The 19932-nt window shown below is 41.2% G+C and overlaps 1 protein-coding gene across 3 annotated transcripts in view; it reads right to left on the bottom strand.

Moving 5' to 3' along the window:
- The window catches only part of UNC13B (unc-13 homolog B), a 199285-nt gene that overhangs the window by 49557 nt on the left and 129796 nt on the right, over nucleotides 1-19932 (bottom strand). For all 3 annotated transcript variants that reach the window (XM_061376549.1, XM_061376546.1, XM_061376548.1), the window contains 5 exons: nucleotides 19201-19279; nucleotides 17427-17501; nucleotides 16724-16943; nucleotides 8188-8415; nucleotides 7744-7885 (listed from right to left, as the gene is read on the bottom strand). In XM_061376549.1, the coding sequence (XP_061232533.1) occupies nucleotides 7744-7885; nucleotides 8188-8415; nucleotides 16724-16943; nucleotides 17427-17501; nucleotides 19201-19279 (744 nt within the window). The remainder of the gene's footprint in view (nucleotides 1-7743; nucleotides 7886-8187; nucleotides 8416-16723; nucleotides 16944-17426; nucleotides 17502-19200; nucleotides 19280-19932) is intronic.

Below are 19932 nucleotides of genomic sequence, written 5' to 3'. Positions count from 1 at the left end.
CTCTTTGCAGTTCCCTAATTTATCTGAGCCCAGTGCCAGATCTACCAGCAACACAGCATAAGCATGTGTTGAAAACCTCTGTTCCTGACACGGTGCACTAACATACATCATGTCAGTACCTCAGAGGTTCAGTGTTCAGAAGGTCATGGGTGCCTAAGAACACAGAATGGCACACATGCCATTTACAAATCACCCGGTTTCTTCAGACCTCACCTCTGGCACACATGTTCTTTGTCAGGACTTCTCTGATCTTGTTTCTTTGCCACCGTGGATTGAAATGTCTCTTTCTTTTAGGAAAACATTCACTGTTTAGACCTAAATCTACCTTAGCCAGTTCCATGTGCATGATACCAGGCTCATGGAGTGCTGGCTACCACCCTTCACTTGGCTAGAATAGCATAACTCACTGTTGAGTCCTACAGGAAACTTTCCAGTAGCATCTACTGAGCAATGGAAGCTTATATTTTACCACACCTTTCCTTATGTTTTTTAAAGACACTGCTCAATTCATATTCCTTGTGCTGCTCCCATGCCAGACAGTGAGTCTTATCACTGGCTCACAGCAGCTGAAAGCCTTGTGCTGGTTGCTTACCCATAAAATATCACCATCTACATCTGTAGGAAACATAAACCTTTTGGTGAAGCAAACAGTTATGTCAACACCAGATCTCCTTCCAGAGAGCACCCCAAAACAGAACCATCAATACTAGAGGACTTGGGCTTGATGACTGATTACAGGCTAGCTAATGGGAACTAGCCTCCAATCTGTAGCAGCATCACGATACTGACAGACTGTGGCTAACAAGCCCTGCTGCTAGAAACTTTCCTCTTCATTTATACAGGAGCTGGAACATTTCTAAAGATGCCTGCCCCACTTCTTTCTACAATCCTGTGAAGCTCGATGTCACTGTGTGCACACATACTTCTGTCCCGTCTCCCACGGCCGAGCTCCCACAGCTTTCCCAAGAGGATGCAAAGAGAAGAATCACTCTGTGACCCCATTGTAAAGAAGAAAATACCAAATGCTTTCAGGCCTATTTCAGAGTGCAAGAGACTGGAAACCAGGTTCCCTTTGTACACGGCTCAGAAATTGTCTCTTTTATGTCCATATTGTCCTGATGTCTGTATTGGTGCCATTTTTATAAGGAGCTTACTTCTACACTTCAAGCTACCAAATAGAATGACAACTTCAAGAAGAAGCATATCAAATATTCAAGAAAACTTAAAATCAAATAAATTGTGGAGTTGTTTTTTTCTTTTTCATGAAGTTTTTCTGCCTGAAGCCAGTGGTTCCCAGAGCAGCGGAAGTACCTGAGCCTCGTTCTGCTGACTTTCTCTCTATGCTACTCTCTACCTCCACCTCTTCTGCCACGCTCCCCTATGGCCTCATCCAACCCCAAACCACCAGTTCCCCACACACGTCCCCTGCACTGTCAATACTCTGGCCTCCTCCCATGCCCAGTTATCAGCTGGGCTGAGGGGAAGCACGCGAGCACACGAAGCTGTAGTTAATTCTGGTCTGCTCACACAGCAGCATACCCACACACATGCTAATTGGTATATTGGTGGCTAAACAGAACAAGCAACTGCTGAATTTACACTATAGTGCCTCCCACAATGAAGTTAGCAAGTTTACCCTTCTAATCTAGCTCCAACTTCCACCAAAAGAATTGTAGAAAGCAATTCTTACTTCCGAGACCTCTCCCCATCTGTAAATAAAAAGACATTTGTGCTGAATCTGCTAATAATTTGCTGTTTGTACGAACAACTTTGCAGCATTGTCACTTAACCTTCACAGGAACACTAAAGCCAAAGTCATAAGCCTTGTTAGACTGTGTCAAAGTTAGTATCTCTAACAGCAGAACCTTTGTAAAGGTATACTATAAAACCATGTGCCCATCAGTTCACAAAACAATCTTTACGTGCAGTAAAGATCACAAGTTTAAAGCATGGAGAGTGCCAAATTGAAAACCTGTAATCTTCTGTCTCCATTAGTTCACGTTTGTGAACCTACACTCATGAAGACAGTCTGGTAAATAATTGGAAGGTTTAAAGTCCATTTGTATGCTATCCACATGGACATCTCTTCGCAATCGATTTTTCATCTCAACACATATGTTAGTAACACGCTGACCCTGCAGGACTCCCCAGACCCTCGGCTTCATTCCATTAATGCTGTGCAGAGACCTAGACTGTGCACTTCTAAAATGCATTGTTCAGACTAGAGAGGTGGAATGTCTACACAGAGTCACAGACTGATTAAGTTGGAAGGGGCCTTAAAGCTCATCCAGTTCCAACCCCTGCCATGGGCAGGGACATCTTCCACTAGAGCAGGTTGCTCCAAGCCCCTGTGTCCAACCTGGCCTTGAACACTGCCAGGGATGGGGCAGCCACAGCTTCTCTGGGCAACCTGTGCCAGTGCCTCAGCAGCCTCACAGGGAAGAACTTCCTAATACCTAATCCCTATCACTCTATGTGGCCATTTTATATAAAGATGTTTCCTTAAATTATGTTGTTTTCTTCTATTTTCTGCCTGAAGAGCAGCAGAGACCAGAGGCCCCTTATGCAGCCAGGAGTCCACTGTGTTTGGCAGCTCCCAAAGTGGAAGACAGCCCCTGCCTTGTACAGCAGACAGGCTAATAAGGACAAAAAGCAGTAAGAAGATGTAACAAGAATAAACAATGGAAGTTAGGGACCAGAGGAAGCAACAATATTTTGCAGATTTGAAAGCATGTCAGTCAAGCCCAAAATTAAGTAGTTTTGCTGTGTTTTGATGCAACAACAAATATTTATGGTGTGAAAAGTCTACTGAATATATATATGGCCATATTCTGTAAGAAGTTTCCCTTCCGCACCACAGCAGATGCAGCTCTCCAGAAGGGCCTGTAAAGTTCACAGTCCAGTGCAAGGGACGTTTCATGCAATGGTAGAGAAAGAAAGAGCAGGGCTGCTTGCAGAAATAATGGGTGAGATTGCAGGAGGTGGGAAAAGGCACAGGAGAGAACAGATTAGCAAGGCTTCAGGGCCTTGGATCATTTTAGAAGGAAACTTTTGCTTCTGAGTAAAAAAGCTTAAAAAAAAAAAAAGTTATTTTCTGAAAAATGAGAAAAAGCTACAGTTGTAGGAACCACTTTGAGAAAGCTTAGTAAAGAGTTATAACAACATACACAGAAGGAGCAGGAAAAAAGTTCCCTATGGGAAATGGCCTGGCTGAAAAAGCAGGAGGATTTGGATGTGGTTCAGATTGAAGGGTCCAACTGGCAGCTCTGTTGTGGCCAACTTCAATGGGAGCGGAAGGCAGGAAACTCCTCAGGACAGGTTAATTTTTAAACAATACCAAGACTCTTCTATTAGTGAGAAAAAAGGACAGTAGGGAGAACACCAAAGGCAAAATCAAAGTGGTAAGAGAACAAAGCTAAAATCCTTAGTAGCTTAGACATATGCCCTGAGATCCAGGTGTTGCTGTCTAAGAACAAAGAAACGAGTTTTCTGTTCTAAGTAGCATGAAGCTCTTTTCTTAGGGGAACAAGTACAATCATTTTGCTGTAACCCAATGCTACAACACCAGCTGACAAATTAATGGTGCGGCTCTCCTAACTACAAAGAGCAGATAAAGTGATTCTGAGCGTTACATCCTTAGCTACATTAACTCAGCTTCCTAACAGGTGCTTGCCACAAGGCATCAACTCTGCGTGCAAATTTAGGTTTGACATCGGTAGCTGAGCAGAGAAACACAATTGGGATTTTACCAGTGCCAGTTTCAGAACCCGCAGTACCTGGAGAAGCAAGCAAGAAAGACAAACTGAATGGCTCCTGCCATGCAGTGAAGGGAAGTAGAGGAGAGAGACAGTGACATTTATAAACACAGTGGTCCCAGAAGGGGTAGTATAAAATACAGCTCTAGAACAGACATATATAACCACAGAGAAAACCGAAAGATGCCAAGCGTGACAACAGCTGAAAGAAAACCCGAGGAACTGAAGCTTGTGAGTGACAACCCACTGGTTAGCTGTGCAATAGCACCATTCCCAAAGGATTAACAGGAATGTGTATCATGTGGGGCTCTGCATGTCCTAGTAAAATTGATTATCTGCTAGCAGGAGGCACCACATGTATTTTAACTCAGTTACTCTTCTTAGTCAGAGAGAATAAACATGCTCGTTGCAAACTGTTCAGTGACGATGTAATCTGTTCCAGGCAGTGATTTCACACCCACCATTCAAAGCTTCAGACACAGCTGCACTCAGACCATACAACTTCAAAGAGATATTACTGTAAAACAAACGAGTCATTCGGCACCTAGGCCAAGAAAAACAGCAGTGTCCTGTTTGAATCCAGGACCTTCTACTGTTCACAGTCATTAAAGACTGGGCACTTCCTGAATAAAAGGTACAGACTATCAGCCTCCAAACAAGCTATTTAAAAGAACTCTTCCTTTAAAATGGAAACTGTCCTGCGGTCGAGTTTATTCTCCCTAAATACTGTCTCCTATTGTAACCCAATGGATGCTCAGCTTCAGCCTTCACAAAGGATTCTAGGAAGCCTGTAATTTCTGAGTCTAAAACATGTCTAAAGAGGGAATGTCCCATTCCAACCACACTGAACAGTGAAAAAAAATAATACCTTGCATCTAGTATTACTGGGCTGTTTCCTAAGGAAATGAAGTTCTGTAGATTTGTTATGAAAGCTTCAATGTTCCAACAAGTTTTGTGTGAGGAGAATCCCATACCAGCTGCCATCCCTGGAAAGCCTGCAGCCACCTGATTCTTATGTACCAACCAATGTAGTCAACTCGGAACCAACTGCAGGCAGGACACGTGCTGTCTTCTGTCCCACCAGAGTTACAGGCTAGAGAAGAGACTTGAGGGCACAGAGGAGAGGTGCACATGGCAAGTGAAGGAGGCCACCCATAAGCCTGCTCATCATAACGATAGGAATGATGAAGGAAAGGGATCGGCATGTAAAGCCAAGGGAAGCAGGGCTTCCTTAGTGCATACTGATAGAACATCTCTTCCACCAGTGCCTGGAGCCCCTCGTTAATCCTCATCCTACCAAGCATCCCACTCGATGCAGTCTCTGCAGCAAGCCTGCAAAACTTTGATCTGAAAGATCAGAACTAAGCAGAAAGACCACCCCTTTATGTTTTCCTAAGTCTTCAAGCTCCAATGAAAGATACAAATATTTCTAATGATATACTTCCAAAAGCTGAAAATGTAAGTATACAAAGATCATTTTCACAAAGAAACAGGACCTGCAAACCACTTGCCCAGACAACATGAATAAGCTCCAAGAACCAGTCATTAGTCAGCAGATGCCTACAGTTACACAGGCTAGTAATGACCTAAATAGCATCTATAATGGAAACCCGAAGTGTTTTCAACCTTGCCTTTTTTAAAATATGGATCTAAATGTGGACTTTCGAATTGGGTCAAGCCTACCAAATATTTTTTTCTGAAAATACATAGAAAAGGAACACAGTCATATTTAAGGAAAAGTATTTAAGTTAATACACTTTTCCATCCATCACTGTAAATAAATACAGAGAAACTATTTGAAATAGGCTACTGCAGCCTCAGAATTTTTAAACCTTATTTAAGCTGCTTTTAATAAACTTTACTGAGCCTGTAGAAGGAATTTACCACTCAGCTGTGCACAGTCTGCCTCAATTCATGCCATGGATTACAACAATAATGCTATAATTATCATGACTGATGCACACAGATTTCTGGCTCTATATCCAACCTTTTAAAAGACACTGAAATCGTGATCGTATAAAAGACACTGGGCATCTAATGAGCACCAGCTACAAACAAGTCTCTCCACCAAGCCAAACAGAAAAGGAACAGCAATTTCTAACACACACATTAGTTACTGACCTGACCTCTATCTACCCACATATCTCTTCCACTCATTGAAATACTTAAGCATTTTGAACACCAGGCTTTTCACATGTCTACCACAAGGCAGGCTTTCAATAACTACCAGCACACATTTCTCTCACTATAACAAATTAACTTCATTCTAAGAATCAAACACACACACACCCCTTTAAATTTTACAATCTCTTGATTGTCCTGACAACCTCTAAAAAAAGCTTAGTATGTAATGGGTATTTTGGGGCCTGCATATGCGATTTCCATCTAATTATGGGGTAGAAAAATTCAGAAATTTTAGGAGTTGTAGGCTGAAAAAAGAGCCATAAATGTAAAAAAGGAAGATGGGCGTGTAAAAGATAGGTGCTGAATACACGTCTAACTGACTCTCCTCATCCAGCATAAGGTGAGCTTTGACACCAAGTAACAAAACAACACATTGACTCCAGTACTGAACGGAACCAATCCTGCCATCAATCTGGACACCGTGCTCATTTCCTTCGTCACCTCCTGCTATTCCAAGGCAATTAGAACAACAACCTAGACACAGGCATGAAAGAAAGCAGCATCAACTCGCATCAACTCTTAATGCCCAACAGCATATTATCTGCTGAATCACAGACATGGCAGTAAGATCTAAACAGTGGCACCGTTAAAACTGTGACATTTATCACATTGTGCTATCTATCTTTAAACACAGTATTTGTTGAAGCTCCTAAAATTAGAAGGGAACACACTGCAAATACCATGGTAACTACTTGGCACGGCAAATCAAGGTCCTTAAGGCTCCCACTTAGACTTACTGCTATTGTGACTGGAGTTATCCAAATGGTACCTAAGCATACTTACTACTTACCAAGCAGTAATGTTACCTTGGATTAAACTAAGAATAAAGTCAAGGGGTTACTCCCTCAAAACAGCACCAATTTCTGACGTTAATGAACAGTTCAAAACTACTTTAAAAATAATTTTGTTTTTACTGTACATTGTAAATACAAAACTGGGCTGATATAAGCCCATTTTATAACACAAACAAATTTCAGTTTGTACAGACAGCTCCCCCAAGCAGTTTAGGAATTAAAAAAAGGGAAAAGAGAGAAGATACAAGGGAAGAGCTCACATGTTCAAGGAAATAAAGATCTTTGAGGTTAAATGAGATCACCCAGAATCTTTAGAAAATGCTTGCTGGATTTCATGTCTCCACTTTGCTTTATAACATGTTCAATGATAAATTGAGGGCATTGTTTACTTATTCAATAAAAGCAGGATAGAATAATACATTCTTCAGTGTTCCAAGAGTAGTTGATACATACAGAATTGCGCCTACGGCCTTTGCTTTCAATTCAGACAGGGATGCATTGCTCATCTTGAAAGCAGATAATCCCTTGATTTACTGCTACATTGATTTTCTGGAGCTGAAAAGGGAGACTGGTAGTGCCACAGCCAAGTAATCAGACAACTATCTTTAACCTCAAACAGGAACAGCAGATCACAGCAGTAAGTCACAGGAAGTTTGCTTAGTCTTTTTTACAAACATTACTCCTTTATATTTCAAAGTATTTTGAAAGTATGTCTATTTAGCAGACACAAAAGTCACTGAGTTAAAGATTTTCCTTTCTCTTTAGCTTTCTCTAAAAACATCAATATAAAACTGTTCACAGAGCAAATGATTTATAAATACAGAAGACAGATGAGACAGACAGGTGTGCACTATGTACATTGTTAGAGACATCAGCCCTCCAGTTGCACACACACAGTGAAATAAAAACCATCGTACATTACAGATAATAAAGGAACACACACTGACAGAGAAGACACAGATTATACGGACACACAGAATGGGGCTGAGAGTCATTGTAAGAGCACTTACAAGTAAAACTTCTCTTCCCATACAGGGTTCAGATTCCCAAAAATCGTTTTTGTCCTCTTCTTTGTTTTACCCACTTGAACGGTTACATACGGATCGCTGGACCCAGTCTTGTCTTTAGCCTGCAGACCCTGAGCACACACCACTGGAAGGAAAAAACAAGAGTTACCACCACCACGCAACAAGACAATGTGCAAACACATGACACAGCAGCTCAGAAGGACCAGAGGAATAGGAATATCACTTATGAGAGCTTTTCTGATGATCTGCAGCTCACAGTGCACTACAGTGCATGTGTTAGGAGTACCTCCACCTGATACCGTACATGGAGCAGAAATAGACACAGGTGAGAGAAGCCTCTTCTGTTTTCTCTAGCTTCACACCAGCTCCCTCTTACTTTTGGCTCCCAAGTGAGGCCAAGAGAACCCATATGCATCCATCACTCACCTGTGATAGTGATCTTTGCTGACCATTTTGAGGTGCCATCAAGCACGCTCTGCTTCACTGTCTTCATCTGCTGAGCATGTGTCAATTTGCTCTCACAGAACACATCTCTAATCAAGTCAAAGATCTCTGGCTTGTTCCGCTCCCGGATTTTCATGCGATCCTTCATTGCCATGATGAAATTCTGCGTTCGGTCTTCAGCTCCATGCTTCGAGCTCTTCTCTGCTGCTCCTGTGCACCAGAAAACACACAATACTCATTGGAAAGAGCCAAAGACCAACTCATGTTTCACTGAATCTGAATGGAAGATCAAAGCCATGAGTTACCCTCCTCATGATGGCTCTTGCTGTTAACTTTTACAGTTAAGAATCCCCCCCTTTCAACATACATACCAGAGAATCTGGACCACTCAGTGCTGTGAGGGGATAATACAAGGGAAGAGATAGAAGAGATAACAGAAGGGATAACAGAACAGAAGAAGGCCCAGATCCTTCTATAACCTGGGACCAAGTTCTCTACTGACAACAGGCCTGAGTTTAATACCCTTGCAGCTGAGGAAGACCCAGAAATACGGTTCTTTAACAGCAAACATCAGGGTGCCTTCTTCTCTTAACACCTGGCTTTGAATACATAAATTCCTGCTTGGCAAGTGCTAAGAAGATGACATAGGAACTCCAGTACGAATAGTAACTATGAACTTGTCCCAATACTGCACCTCAGCACCATGAGAGAGCATACGTTCAGATGGGCCAACACGGTCAGCATTTCCTGCTGATGGGTGCTGCATGACTCCCCATTCAGCAGAGAGTTACTGTACAATCTATGTCCCATTCTGCCTGGAGCCACCTTGTTTGGATCAGACACCAAGCCAGAGACATAATAACAAATAAATATAAGGTAGCAAATTCAACAGTTAAAAACTTTGCCCACCATAAGCACCAGTAGAGTATCCAGTTGGAAATACAAGAGCCAAGCATAGGGTCTGTACTATGTAGGTAGCCAACTGTATGTGGAAAGAGAGGTCTCTGGTCACTTGCATACCTCTCACAACATTTAGAGTTCATATAAGCAGGATGTAAGAATGCTCCCCCAACCAGCTACTCCCTACTCAATTCATACAGTCATGTTTTATGTCAGAATTCAGCCACTGAGAGCTAATGAAAGCACTGACATGAGCTAACAGGGCAGACAAACTCGGGTACGAAATGAAAAGCAGGAACCCAAGGTTGCACACAGTGTCTCTACACGCAATCTGCAGCAATTTCAAGCTATGATCTTAAATCAGATTAAGTTAAACCAGTATAAATGTTCTGTGAACACATTTGATCACAATTATTTCTGTTTAGTTTCATATGTTTTTGCTTGTTTTCCTTCTCTGGGATAGTTTAATTAAAGTATGCTTTTTCCTAGAAAAATTATCTCCATCCAGGTGTTCACCAAGTATTACATCACCTTAAAAATCTGTATTGAAGCATGTGCAAGTGTGTACAAAGAGAGACATCAATCACAAAGATACATAAAGCTGTCTTCTTTTGGAAGAAATGGGCAATATGATATCTGCAATACCTTTAATGTAAGTTTTGCATATTAAACAGTTTCAGCATGTAATGACCAAATATGAATAAAGGTCTATGAACACAGATAAAGGACCCCCAGCAGTACAACATAACAGGCAACCTTGTTATCAGGCTCAAAAGGGTGCCCAGTGACTAACGGTGCCTGAAGACATCTATTTCTAGGACCTTCAATCTAACACCTTTCATCGTTACTAAATTCACTTCAAATAAAGAAACAAAACTCAATTATAACTTCCACCATCCAAACCAAAAAGAAAAAAAAAAACCCAAAACCACAGTTTGGAACAGGCTGTGACCATTGAAGTTTCAGAAGTTCATTAAGGACACTGCACACTCATGCATGCTGTTAAAGACCCGGGTATAAAATAAGCCATAACTTCACATTACCTGATTCTTCCTTTCATTTTACTTGCTAAAGGCTTGATGTTCAGTATTTCATTTAGTACAATAAAATGTATCTGCCCCAGAGTTGCCTATTGTTGGCTTAAGATGAAATAAAAATACTGGAATTAATTACACAGTCCCTGCTGTCTCTACTTACCGGTGATGAAGAACCAGCACCACCCAAAGTGATGTCTTGTATCAGGCAATCATCCAGCTGTAGACCCAACATTTATTAAAGGAATGGGAAACTGAAATGATACCAGGGGCTATACTTTGAACTTTAGATAAGAAGTGCTATTCAGCTTTAACAGAACTAGGTCTTCTAGGGATGGAGGTGGACTCTGAATTACACACAGAACTACAGAAAATTGTTGGGAAATCAGGAAAGGCCAAGCTAAATAATTTGCCTTTCCTAGCTGGAATTCTGTGATCTGTCATGATCCAAATACACCAACTCTGCCCTGACCTTTGTGACTCTAAGAAAATTAGGAATTCAGACATTAAGAGCTTATGATGGTGCATGAGCAGAACCATCTTCTAAATAACTTCAGAACCATTTTCTAAACAACTTACTAGACAACCAGCTTGCAAATACAGATGTTTCATTGCTCATTACTGAGATGGAACAGGACTCGCCACTTCTGGGATAACATGGGCTGCATTACGGCCTTAATGCAAGCACTCCAGGAGCATCAAATGATGCTTTAGAACACAAACTTGGGCAAATAGAGGAATTGTAGTTAAAATGATAATTAACATCCCCACCACCTCCAGAGACTTTGCGTTGTGCATGTGTCCCTCTCTGAGGTTAGCAGCAGCTCCTGGCATGTGCGGTTGTAGGATGTGCAAACCATGTCACATAGACCCCAAGGGATTCCTCTCTTTATTCAGCTCTAAGGCTTGGCTCTGCCTCCTGACTTTCAGAGGAAAGCCCCCCACCTCCATCCATGCTTCTTCCCCACTTTGCTCTGACAACTTGCATGGACAAGGCTCCATTATTCCTTCCCTGAGGAAGGTCTCTCTCCCTGTGGAGTCTGCACCTGAACTGCAGTGGAAGAGCCAGAATCAGGCAGACACCTTGATCAGCAATACAGACTAATAAAGAACAGAGAAACTCTCTGTCTCAATAGTACACTCTTAACTTTAACACCTGCTTGTTGGTACAAAACGCCCAGGGATTCCAGAACATCCACTGGGGGACTAATTACCTATGATGTATGTGATATAAACCCAAAGCATGTCACTATACTGGATAGCAGAGGGTGCTTTTCCTGCTGCTGGACCTGGATCCTATTCATCCCCCTACAAAAAGAGGGGTTTGGACAGCAGATCAGCTTTTCCTGTAGTCCTGTAAATGGCAACAGAAAGGCATGGGAATATAGAAGTACTGCGTACAGCATCATAGAAATGGTACTGTGCTTTCCTTCTCTTTTCTCTAGGCCTGAATTATAAGTCAATTTATGACTGGAAACAGAAAGCAAACATATCTATATTGAGAACTGTATCAATACAGATATTAGTAAACTACCAGCACTGCTATCCTGTGCTTTAACAGGAAAAAGTCAAGAAAGCAACACTGGCAGGATAGAAGACAGCTGTTCAGTAGGTGGATAATGCTTAGAAATTATATATTCTTGAAACTTAAAATAGATATTCAAGTTTCAAATAAAGGTATCCTTCCTCCTTCTGTGCAAATATTTTCCTGCATAGGATTCTGGGAGCAAACAAGTGTTCATCACCATGATGCCTAATCATCACTTAACACAGAAGCCAAGATGATTATCACCAGAGTGGCTTATTTGATCTCACTAAAAGTCCACTCACTAAGCTGGTCTCTGAATTGCAGTCTTTTAATTCAGAGTACCACACCCAAAAGTTTCTTACCCAAAAAGCAGTAAACATACCTGACTTCCACTCTTGAGTCAAAAGCACTGAACAACTCCAGAGGTGAACCAAGACCATAGGTGCAGTACTGAAAGCAGGACATTCAGCAATGCAGCTCTAACAGCTCGTGTGAAGTTCTCCAAGGTTTGTTGCTCCACCATAGCATAAAGAAGCACTAATAAAGACATGTGGCTAATCACACTTACAACACAGATTTTCAGTTCAACAATGGTTTAAAGCTTGAGATCTTAGTTCCCCATTGTCAAGATATCTGGAAGACAGGATTCTGATGTCCCAGGGCAGTTTCTTTTCTCAGGTTTACCTGTGGCTTTTCAAACGCTAGAACTGAACTGTACACGTCCCTTTTACTAGGATTATGCTAACATAATGTCCTTCCCTTCCATCATCTTCATAATTATGTTTATTTTTCTACATCTGTTCCCTGGTATCCAAAGCATGCATCTGTTGAGATCAACACTGCCCAACCCATTGTATTTTAGTTGGTACTACACCAGTGCACAGGGCAAGGGATAAAAGCTCTGTGTTTTCAACAGCTTTGTGTTCTGGACTTTAAGGACCGTCCCACCATCCAGTTTCAACCAAGCAAGAAAGGAAGTGCATCTATGCAGCAGAGCCTTTGAGTACTTCCAAGAACAGCAGAAGGCTAAAAAGGTGAGCATCCCATCATTAGATTAATATCTTCTAAGTACCTACATTAGAGAAACATCCTCAGAGAAACAAGCTTTTGCCCACAGAGCCATAAACCAGATGGCTGCAGTACACACACCATAGCATATTCCAGTTTACTGCACTGCAGGCACTGCCAATTCATGGAATTGCTGAATCAGTCTGCAAATGGATTTTGATTCAAATTGTAACAACGCATCGCTGAATTTGAGTGTTTCATCACTGCAGTCCCATAGATTTGTTGACTGTATCAGATACTCAAGTTTCTTCAAAACGCAGGGGTTAAGAAAAAACACCCTCATAAGAAATAACCAGACTCAATTCTAACAGAATTTGGAAAAGAGGTCCTTTTATCAATCTTGGAAAGGCACTGAAGGATAGAAGATGGATAAACTGCACATCCTGATTATAAGGAATAAAACCCCAGGTGCCTGCCCAAAATTTTAAGGCATTAAGACAATGGTACTGTATTTGTGACCAACCTGAAGATTCATTTTACTCCAATGCAACATATTCTGGAAGACTTACACAGACTGAAGTGAAGATATATCCTGAGGCATCCAGGTTTAATCAATAGATTTGTATTTGTTACCAGCCTGAAAATTCCTTTTATTTCAATGTAATGTTTTGTGGAAACCTCAAATGGACCTAATGAAGACATCCTGAGAATGTTGTTTGTGTGGGGTTTTTTACTGACAGCAGCAATAAAGCTTTCTGTTAGGAAAAAATCCCTTCTGAGTTCAGTATACTGAAAGTTCAGTCTTGAATTTACTGGATCTCTAAACTGTTGCTTGTTCCCCAGAAACCCCGTGTCTCTCATTCCTCAAGCACAGCCCATGTCCTCAAAACATGTAAAAATTAAAATAAGTTTTTCTATTTTCTTCTGGCCTGGTTAGAAGGATTTTAGCATGAGCATGCCAACGCAAAGAACACAGCTGCTTGGAAAAGCCTTTTAATAGATTTCTAGTATCAATAACATGTTTTTCCAGCCCAGAAATATATCCACATATTGGTCCCACCATCATCTCAATTCCCCAGCACTATCTTTCCTTGGGCCTCTCTGTCTTAATTACCCAGCTACTACCCTCAGTTTCTTTGACATCTCTACCCCAGATACTGATACCCACCACACACACTCTGGATACCCCACCGACCCCTGGCTCAGAGTCATTGTATCTTCCCTGTTCTGACGGTGGGCAGCTTTAAAATAACTCCGTAAGTAACATTTCTGTTTGGTTTTTGCATGCTTCACAATTTTTGATCCCAGTGTACTCTCAGCTGTTTCCTTTAAGTTTCTCTAACTCTGGACACCGAAGTCCCTTGTGTTTTCGTTATGAAAGGCAACGTGCTAAGCAAACATCTGTAATCCGCTGAACCAAAACCTGAGTTCTTATCTAATGCTTTACTATCCTGAGAAAGAGAGTAATTTCCAGTTGTTACTTCTATCCCATACAAAAGTGCTGACTTCTGCCATCATCACATCCCATATCCCATTGCACAAGTTTATGTAATTCCAACCAGAGTTTAGAAAACCTGCCCCCATGGTTATTCTTCACAGGCTGTTCCAGAAACTCTCTGTTCCCATAGGTGAAGTTTTCTTTTACTTCTAACCTTTAATTTTCTTGCAGCAAATTTATTTTTTCTTCTGTAAACAGTAAGCTCAAACAGACCATCTCCCTCCCTGCTGTTTATCTCCCTCTTCCTCAACATAGTTCAGGCACAAACAGGTTCAAACAAGTATTAAACCAATTCACAGAGCCATCACTGTCACCTGTTAAACGTAAGAACTACTGTTCAGAAAGGCTTTAGGCCATGGATAGCTATAAGCAAGTGTTAGCCAGAGCCATGTGAGATCCACATGCACATGTCTTACACTTCGGCCTCGGGGTCCACAACATCCCTTTAGAAATATTCTACTGAGACAGACCTGACAAGACTATTCTCTGTTTTTACTTTTTTCAGGCAGCATCGTTCCCACCCCTCTCCTGTTTCACGCTGCCAAGCCTCTTTTGAAAGATTAACAAACTCCTACCACCCTCTATCAAAACATTGTCATATTTTCTCCATTACCACTGAACTTTCTCCAGGATCCATCCCTGTCTGGAGTCTCCCTTCTTGAGCATGGACCACCACAGTTGTCCATCGCAGGAATATAGTTTCTCCTAGCCATTAGCTATTTCTAAAATCAGTTTTTCTTCTATTGTTTTTAACTTCATGACCTCTGCTCTGCACAACAGCTTTGTGCCTGTTTCCTCACTGCTGCTGCTGCTGCAAATCTAATTTTCCTCTGATTTGTATAGCATTTTCCCCATCCTGAGATATCACAATTTCATTTCAATATTGTCACATTACGGACATGCATGCCTGGATGTAAACGTCAGCAGCTGTTCATCTCAAATACTGAAAATCACCAGTTAGCAGAGGGTTCTGGTAAAATCTAGAAACAAATGAAGTTATCCTCAGTCTAAGCGACCCTCTTCATCAAGTTGTGTTAAAAAAATTAGAACCAAATGCAACACAGCAGCTCTTTGCTTAGTCATAAAAAGGTCGCAACAGAGCCAAAGTGGCAATGATGCAGTTGCCTGAGTGCTGTAAACTGTAAAGATCACTTTGCAACCCTCAAAGACATCCAGAAACACTGAGCAACTGAGGAACAGAGATTTTTCACCAGTATCAGCTGTGCTTGACAAGTAAGCCATTGCAAATAGCCCCTAACTACACTGATTTAAAACTCTGCTCATACCAAAACCACAAGCATAAAAATATCCATTTGGGGTTTTAAGATAAGCCATAAGAGAAAAAACAACATGGGTACCCCTTGCTGGATCATCCAGCCTGGTTTTCCTGAGCAGCTAGAGCCTCAGGCAGATACAAGATCTGACTGTTTATATTCCTGTAATTGCTGACATGGATTTGCAATAGATCTGTTTGTATTTTACAAGCTTTTCTGATTTCTTAGACATAGTCCATCAAGCTATAATGCTAAGAAAATCCAGAGAGAACAGAAACAGCCCCACATTCCTACTCAAGATTTAGCACATATGGCAGAAATTTATATTCCATTTAGACTGAGATATTTTGCTCTCAAGCAAGAACATGAATTTGAGACCAAATTAAGAAACTTCTTTTAAGCAAATAAAAATAACTGGGTCCAGGCAGATGCCTAAATTAATAATTTTTACCTCTTTATTTTTTTAATTTCTTTAATCAAATTCCTTTTAAAATTCTCCATTGTTTGTATAAGGTCTCATTTATTCTGCAAAGTGCCAGCTCTTTGAAGAGCTCTTCTGTAAAGAAAGGGCTTAGGTGCTGAACACTGCAGGAAAAAAAAAGAAACAACAAAATAAATAGAAATTCTAGTAGAAAAATAAAATGCTGTCCATATGCTCGAACAACAACACCTCTGCTGACTCAGACCCAGGTCTACAAAGTGATTCAGCCATGAGACCTTACTGTTAAAAAGACAAAATGCCTTCCCAACCTGCATTTGGCACAGAGAATCCAAGCTAAGTCGATGGACTCTTATTGTCTAAGCAGGAACCCAGTGCTGCTCTTCAGAGCTTAGTGTAACAGACTGATGGTTGCAACAAGCAACCTGACAAGGATACCAGCACAGAAGGGGCAGAACTAAAGTCAGAGTATTCAGCCTAGTACCTTGTTTACGCACTGCCTCTCTTCCAAGCAGGCTATGTCAGCAAACATACCATTTGAACTGATACAAGAGAAATTAGAAGTTACATGGGTTATAACAAAGAGAGTGAAAAGTCAAGAATTAAACCTTCTTTTAAAACACACCAAGCACAATGCTGTAAAGAAGTTCTTCTGTGTCAGTGCAGCTGCCTACGGCCACAGGGCAGTGGGGGTAGGTTTAGCCCAATGACACCTCCACAGAAAATACAGTCATGTAAACAAATGCAGCTTCTCTTATCACTGAGGAATCACTTATACACTTAGAAAAGCTCTGGTCACACTTTTGGAACAGCCGCACTCCACTGGACACTACTCACTCTGTAAGCAGTCAGCGTTGAGCAAGTCTTGGCACTTCTCATGGCACTTGACTCCACATTCTCCACAGCGCATTCCCTGCCGTGCAATACCCCACAGCAGCCCCTCACATTCGTAGCAGTAGGTAGGGGTTGTGGCTGTCCACACTTCAAAGTTGTGCGGGGTTGTACATGAGATGGGGTAAATTAAGGCTTGCAAGGTCTTCTTATAGACATGAGATTTCTGAAAGGCAAGGGCACTCATAAAACAACACCCAGGAAGGTTACTGAACCTATTTTTCTGCTTAACACAGGAGCTATAAGGGGAAAGGCATGAGCAGTGCAACAAATCTACACATTTGAGGTAATCAAATTTATCAAACTTTTACAAGGAGGAGCAGAGGACACAAAGATGTTTGTCCAGCCATATAAAAAAGTGGGGAAAATAGAAGAAAAAAATCAATGTTTGTGGATAAGGAATATCTTGCATAAAGTAAGTTTCACACGCTGTCCCCCATGGTAGATACTGCAGAAGGAAACAGTAAGTTTACATTTTTCAGGATCATATTGAGACAGTAAATGTTACTTTTTACAATGTCTGCTTTCTTTAAACAAATGATACAAGAATTTTTGCGTCTCTATCTTTAGACATCTGCATCCCAGAGAGGCACATTCCCTCAATTTGACTACTAAAAGTTCACAAGCGCCAAGCCACTCTTCCACTTACCAGCTCTTCATCTTTGAGAGATGTTCTAGTGGCCATTGCTGAGGTAATTCCGGCTTTCCGGGACTGAACCAGTGACTAAGAAGGAAGAAAGTTTATTATTCACTGTGAGTATTCAGAAGTGCACTGGCAATACCTGCCCAGAAATGTGACCAAAGGGACTCTGTCACACCAGACACCAAACCATCAGTCTATTGCATTTAAGTCGGTTTCTTAAATGACATCTCACACCCCAGAGGAGTCAAATGCATACTCTGAAAGGTCTCCAACTTGCTCCCATCAGCCCACAACCATTCACACTCAGGTAAAACTTTGTTTTTTCTCTGGTAAGAACTGTTAATGAAACCTGGGTTCACATCTCCATTTCTGTGTTCTGGCAGCAATGGTAGCTCTGTTATTGCCTAAGGTCACTACATGGGGCTCACTCTTCTGTATCTAACTTTGCTCATATCCAACAGGAGATTATTTCATCAGTTTTACAACATGCACAACACCCCCAACCATGACACTGAAAGGGTTACAAATATACAGGGTAATAACAGAACAGAGTGGGCTGGGAGCACAGGTTTGAATGTGCTGGTGTATCACATTCATTGGCCATCACTGAACACAATGAACAGCATTTTCCCCTCAAAACTGCCTCCTTCACATCACGCCAACATGAAGTTCTGCAGCCTTGGACAGCACAGGGCAATGCCTTTGCAGCACTTCACGCTGGCGTACAAAGGATTTCTTCAGCAAGCCATTCCAGTTTGATGAAGGCAGAGAAGGAAATTCAAGCCAGCAACATCTGCTTTGAAATCATCTAACCCTATCAGAAACCTCTGTTTATGCTCTGCTTTATGCTGTTTGAAGATAGCAAAAGTTCATTTGATCAGTGATAGGCAGAACAGAGTGCTAAGATACACATGCACTGCAAAACTGCAGGTACAAAATGAAAAGCAAAGAAACACAGGGAGAATAAGGTAGAATGACTTTTATTTTGGTGAAGACTTGGTGGATAGTTTTTAGCTCCACTTACCATGGCCTGTGGAGAGAGAGAATGAAAGCATACAAAGGAAGTAACACAAGTTAATGCCATTATTGCAAAGATTTAAGATACAACCAGTTGGTAAGACATGTATTAATTTTCCCATGCGTAAGCTGGCAGAAAGATTTGCATGCACCTTTTCACACGTATTACAGGATACAGAAACTTTGGTCTTTCAGCTGTTACAGCATTTCTCCTGTATATGAAATCGCTAAGTGTACTGCACACAGCCAGCAGAAAACCATTTGTCCCTCAGAAGCCTTATTTCTCTGCATCACATAAGCATATGAAACTTGTCCTCATTACCCGCTTGGTTCTTTTGCTTCCTCAGTGCAGAAGCCTACTGGCAATACTGCAAATAGCTTTAAAAATTCAAGCACATATGCTCATTTATCTATCCTCTGAAATTCCAACCTTCTGGAAGGCTGACAAACCTCACACGGACATTAGAAATTTCCCTAAAGTATGTGATTTTTAGGAAAACATTTTAAAATAGTGCAGCCCTAAAAATAATGAAATATTATGTGTAAAATAAAAAGAACATGAAAAAAAATATCTTATTTCTGCCAAATGAATGAAACTGTCTACAAAACCATAGCTTGTTCTGAGTTTTTTCCAAGACCAACTTCTAAGTCTTTAATGTAAGAATTAATTTCACAAAACAGGAAGCGTTCAGCTTCATAAGTGACAATGAATGTTACCATATGTCAAATTGGTTGTGTGGCTAAACAAAAACAAATCTCTTACCAGATCACTGACAAGTGGAATTGGCTTCTTTTTGCGCAGATCGGGCATGCTATCGATGCCATAGAGACCACCTGCAGGCCTGGAAATTCAGGAGAAGAAGAAGAAGATTAAAATTCTCACCAGCAGTAAAGAGATGACAAAAACGCTTCCTTAAAACATCAGCCCCCTTGACAGTATCATAGTCTATGAGCACAGGAAGAATCAGTTCACTGCAAATGCAATCTGAAAATAAACCAAGGTTGTTAACACAGTTGAAAAAGTTTGTTTTCCTGTTTTCAGTTCTGAGGCCTGAGCTAGGTCAGAGTAGACTGGGCATGTGCTTGAAGAGCACCAGTGCTTCAGAGCTACAGATCTGGCAAAAATACTTACCCAAGGGCAGAACCAGAGCTCCCTGGCAGTAATTCACATGCAGCTTAGTCTGTGGTAACTGAGCTGCACACCTCTGCTTTCAAAAGGATGTTTTGTTCCTTAAGGACAGCTCAGATTATGGTTTACTCCTGCCATGGAGTGCCACGGCAGGAAAGACTTTGGTAATTTGAAAACATCCTGTCTCCAAGTCTTTCTCCGTCCCTTTTCTTTCCATTCAATTAATTTAGGGTTCTGGTGTGAGGAAAGAGATGCTTTACTGGAGTAACTAAAGCAAACCAGAAGATAACACTTAAAAAAGTGTGAAGTTAATAATAAAATGATTGTTTATCTTCTTTACACACCACAATCCAGATGCTCCTGCCT

This window comes from Neopsephotus bourkii, unplaced genomic scaffold (genome assembly GCF_033783945.1).
Source record: "Neopsephotus bourkii isolate Nb327-2 ecotype Australia unplaced genomic scaffold, CSIRO-AGI_Nbou_v1 NB_1721, whole genome shotgun sequence".
Taxonomy (NCBI): Eukaryota; Metazoa; Chordata; class Aves; order Psittaciformes; family Psittacidae; genus Neopsephotus; species Neopsephotus bourkii.
This window is presented reverse-complemented; position numbering and strand designations above follow the sequence as displayed.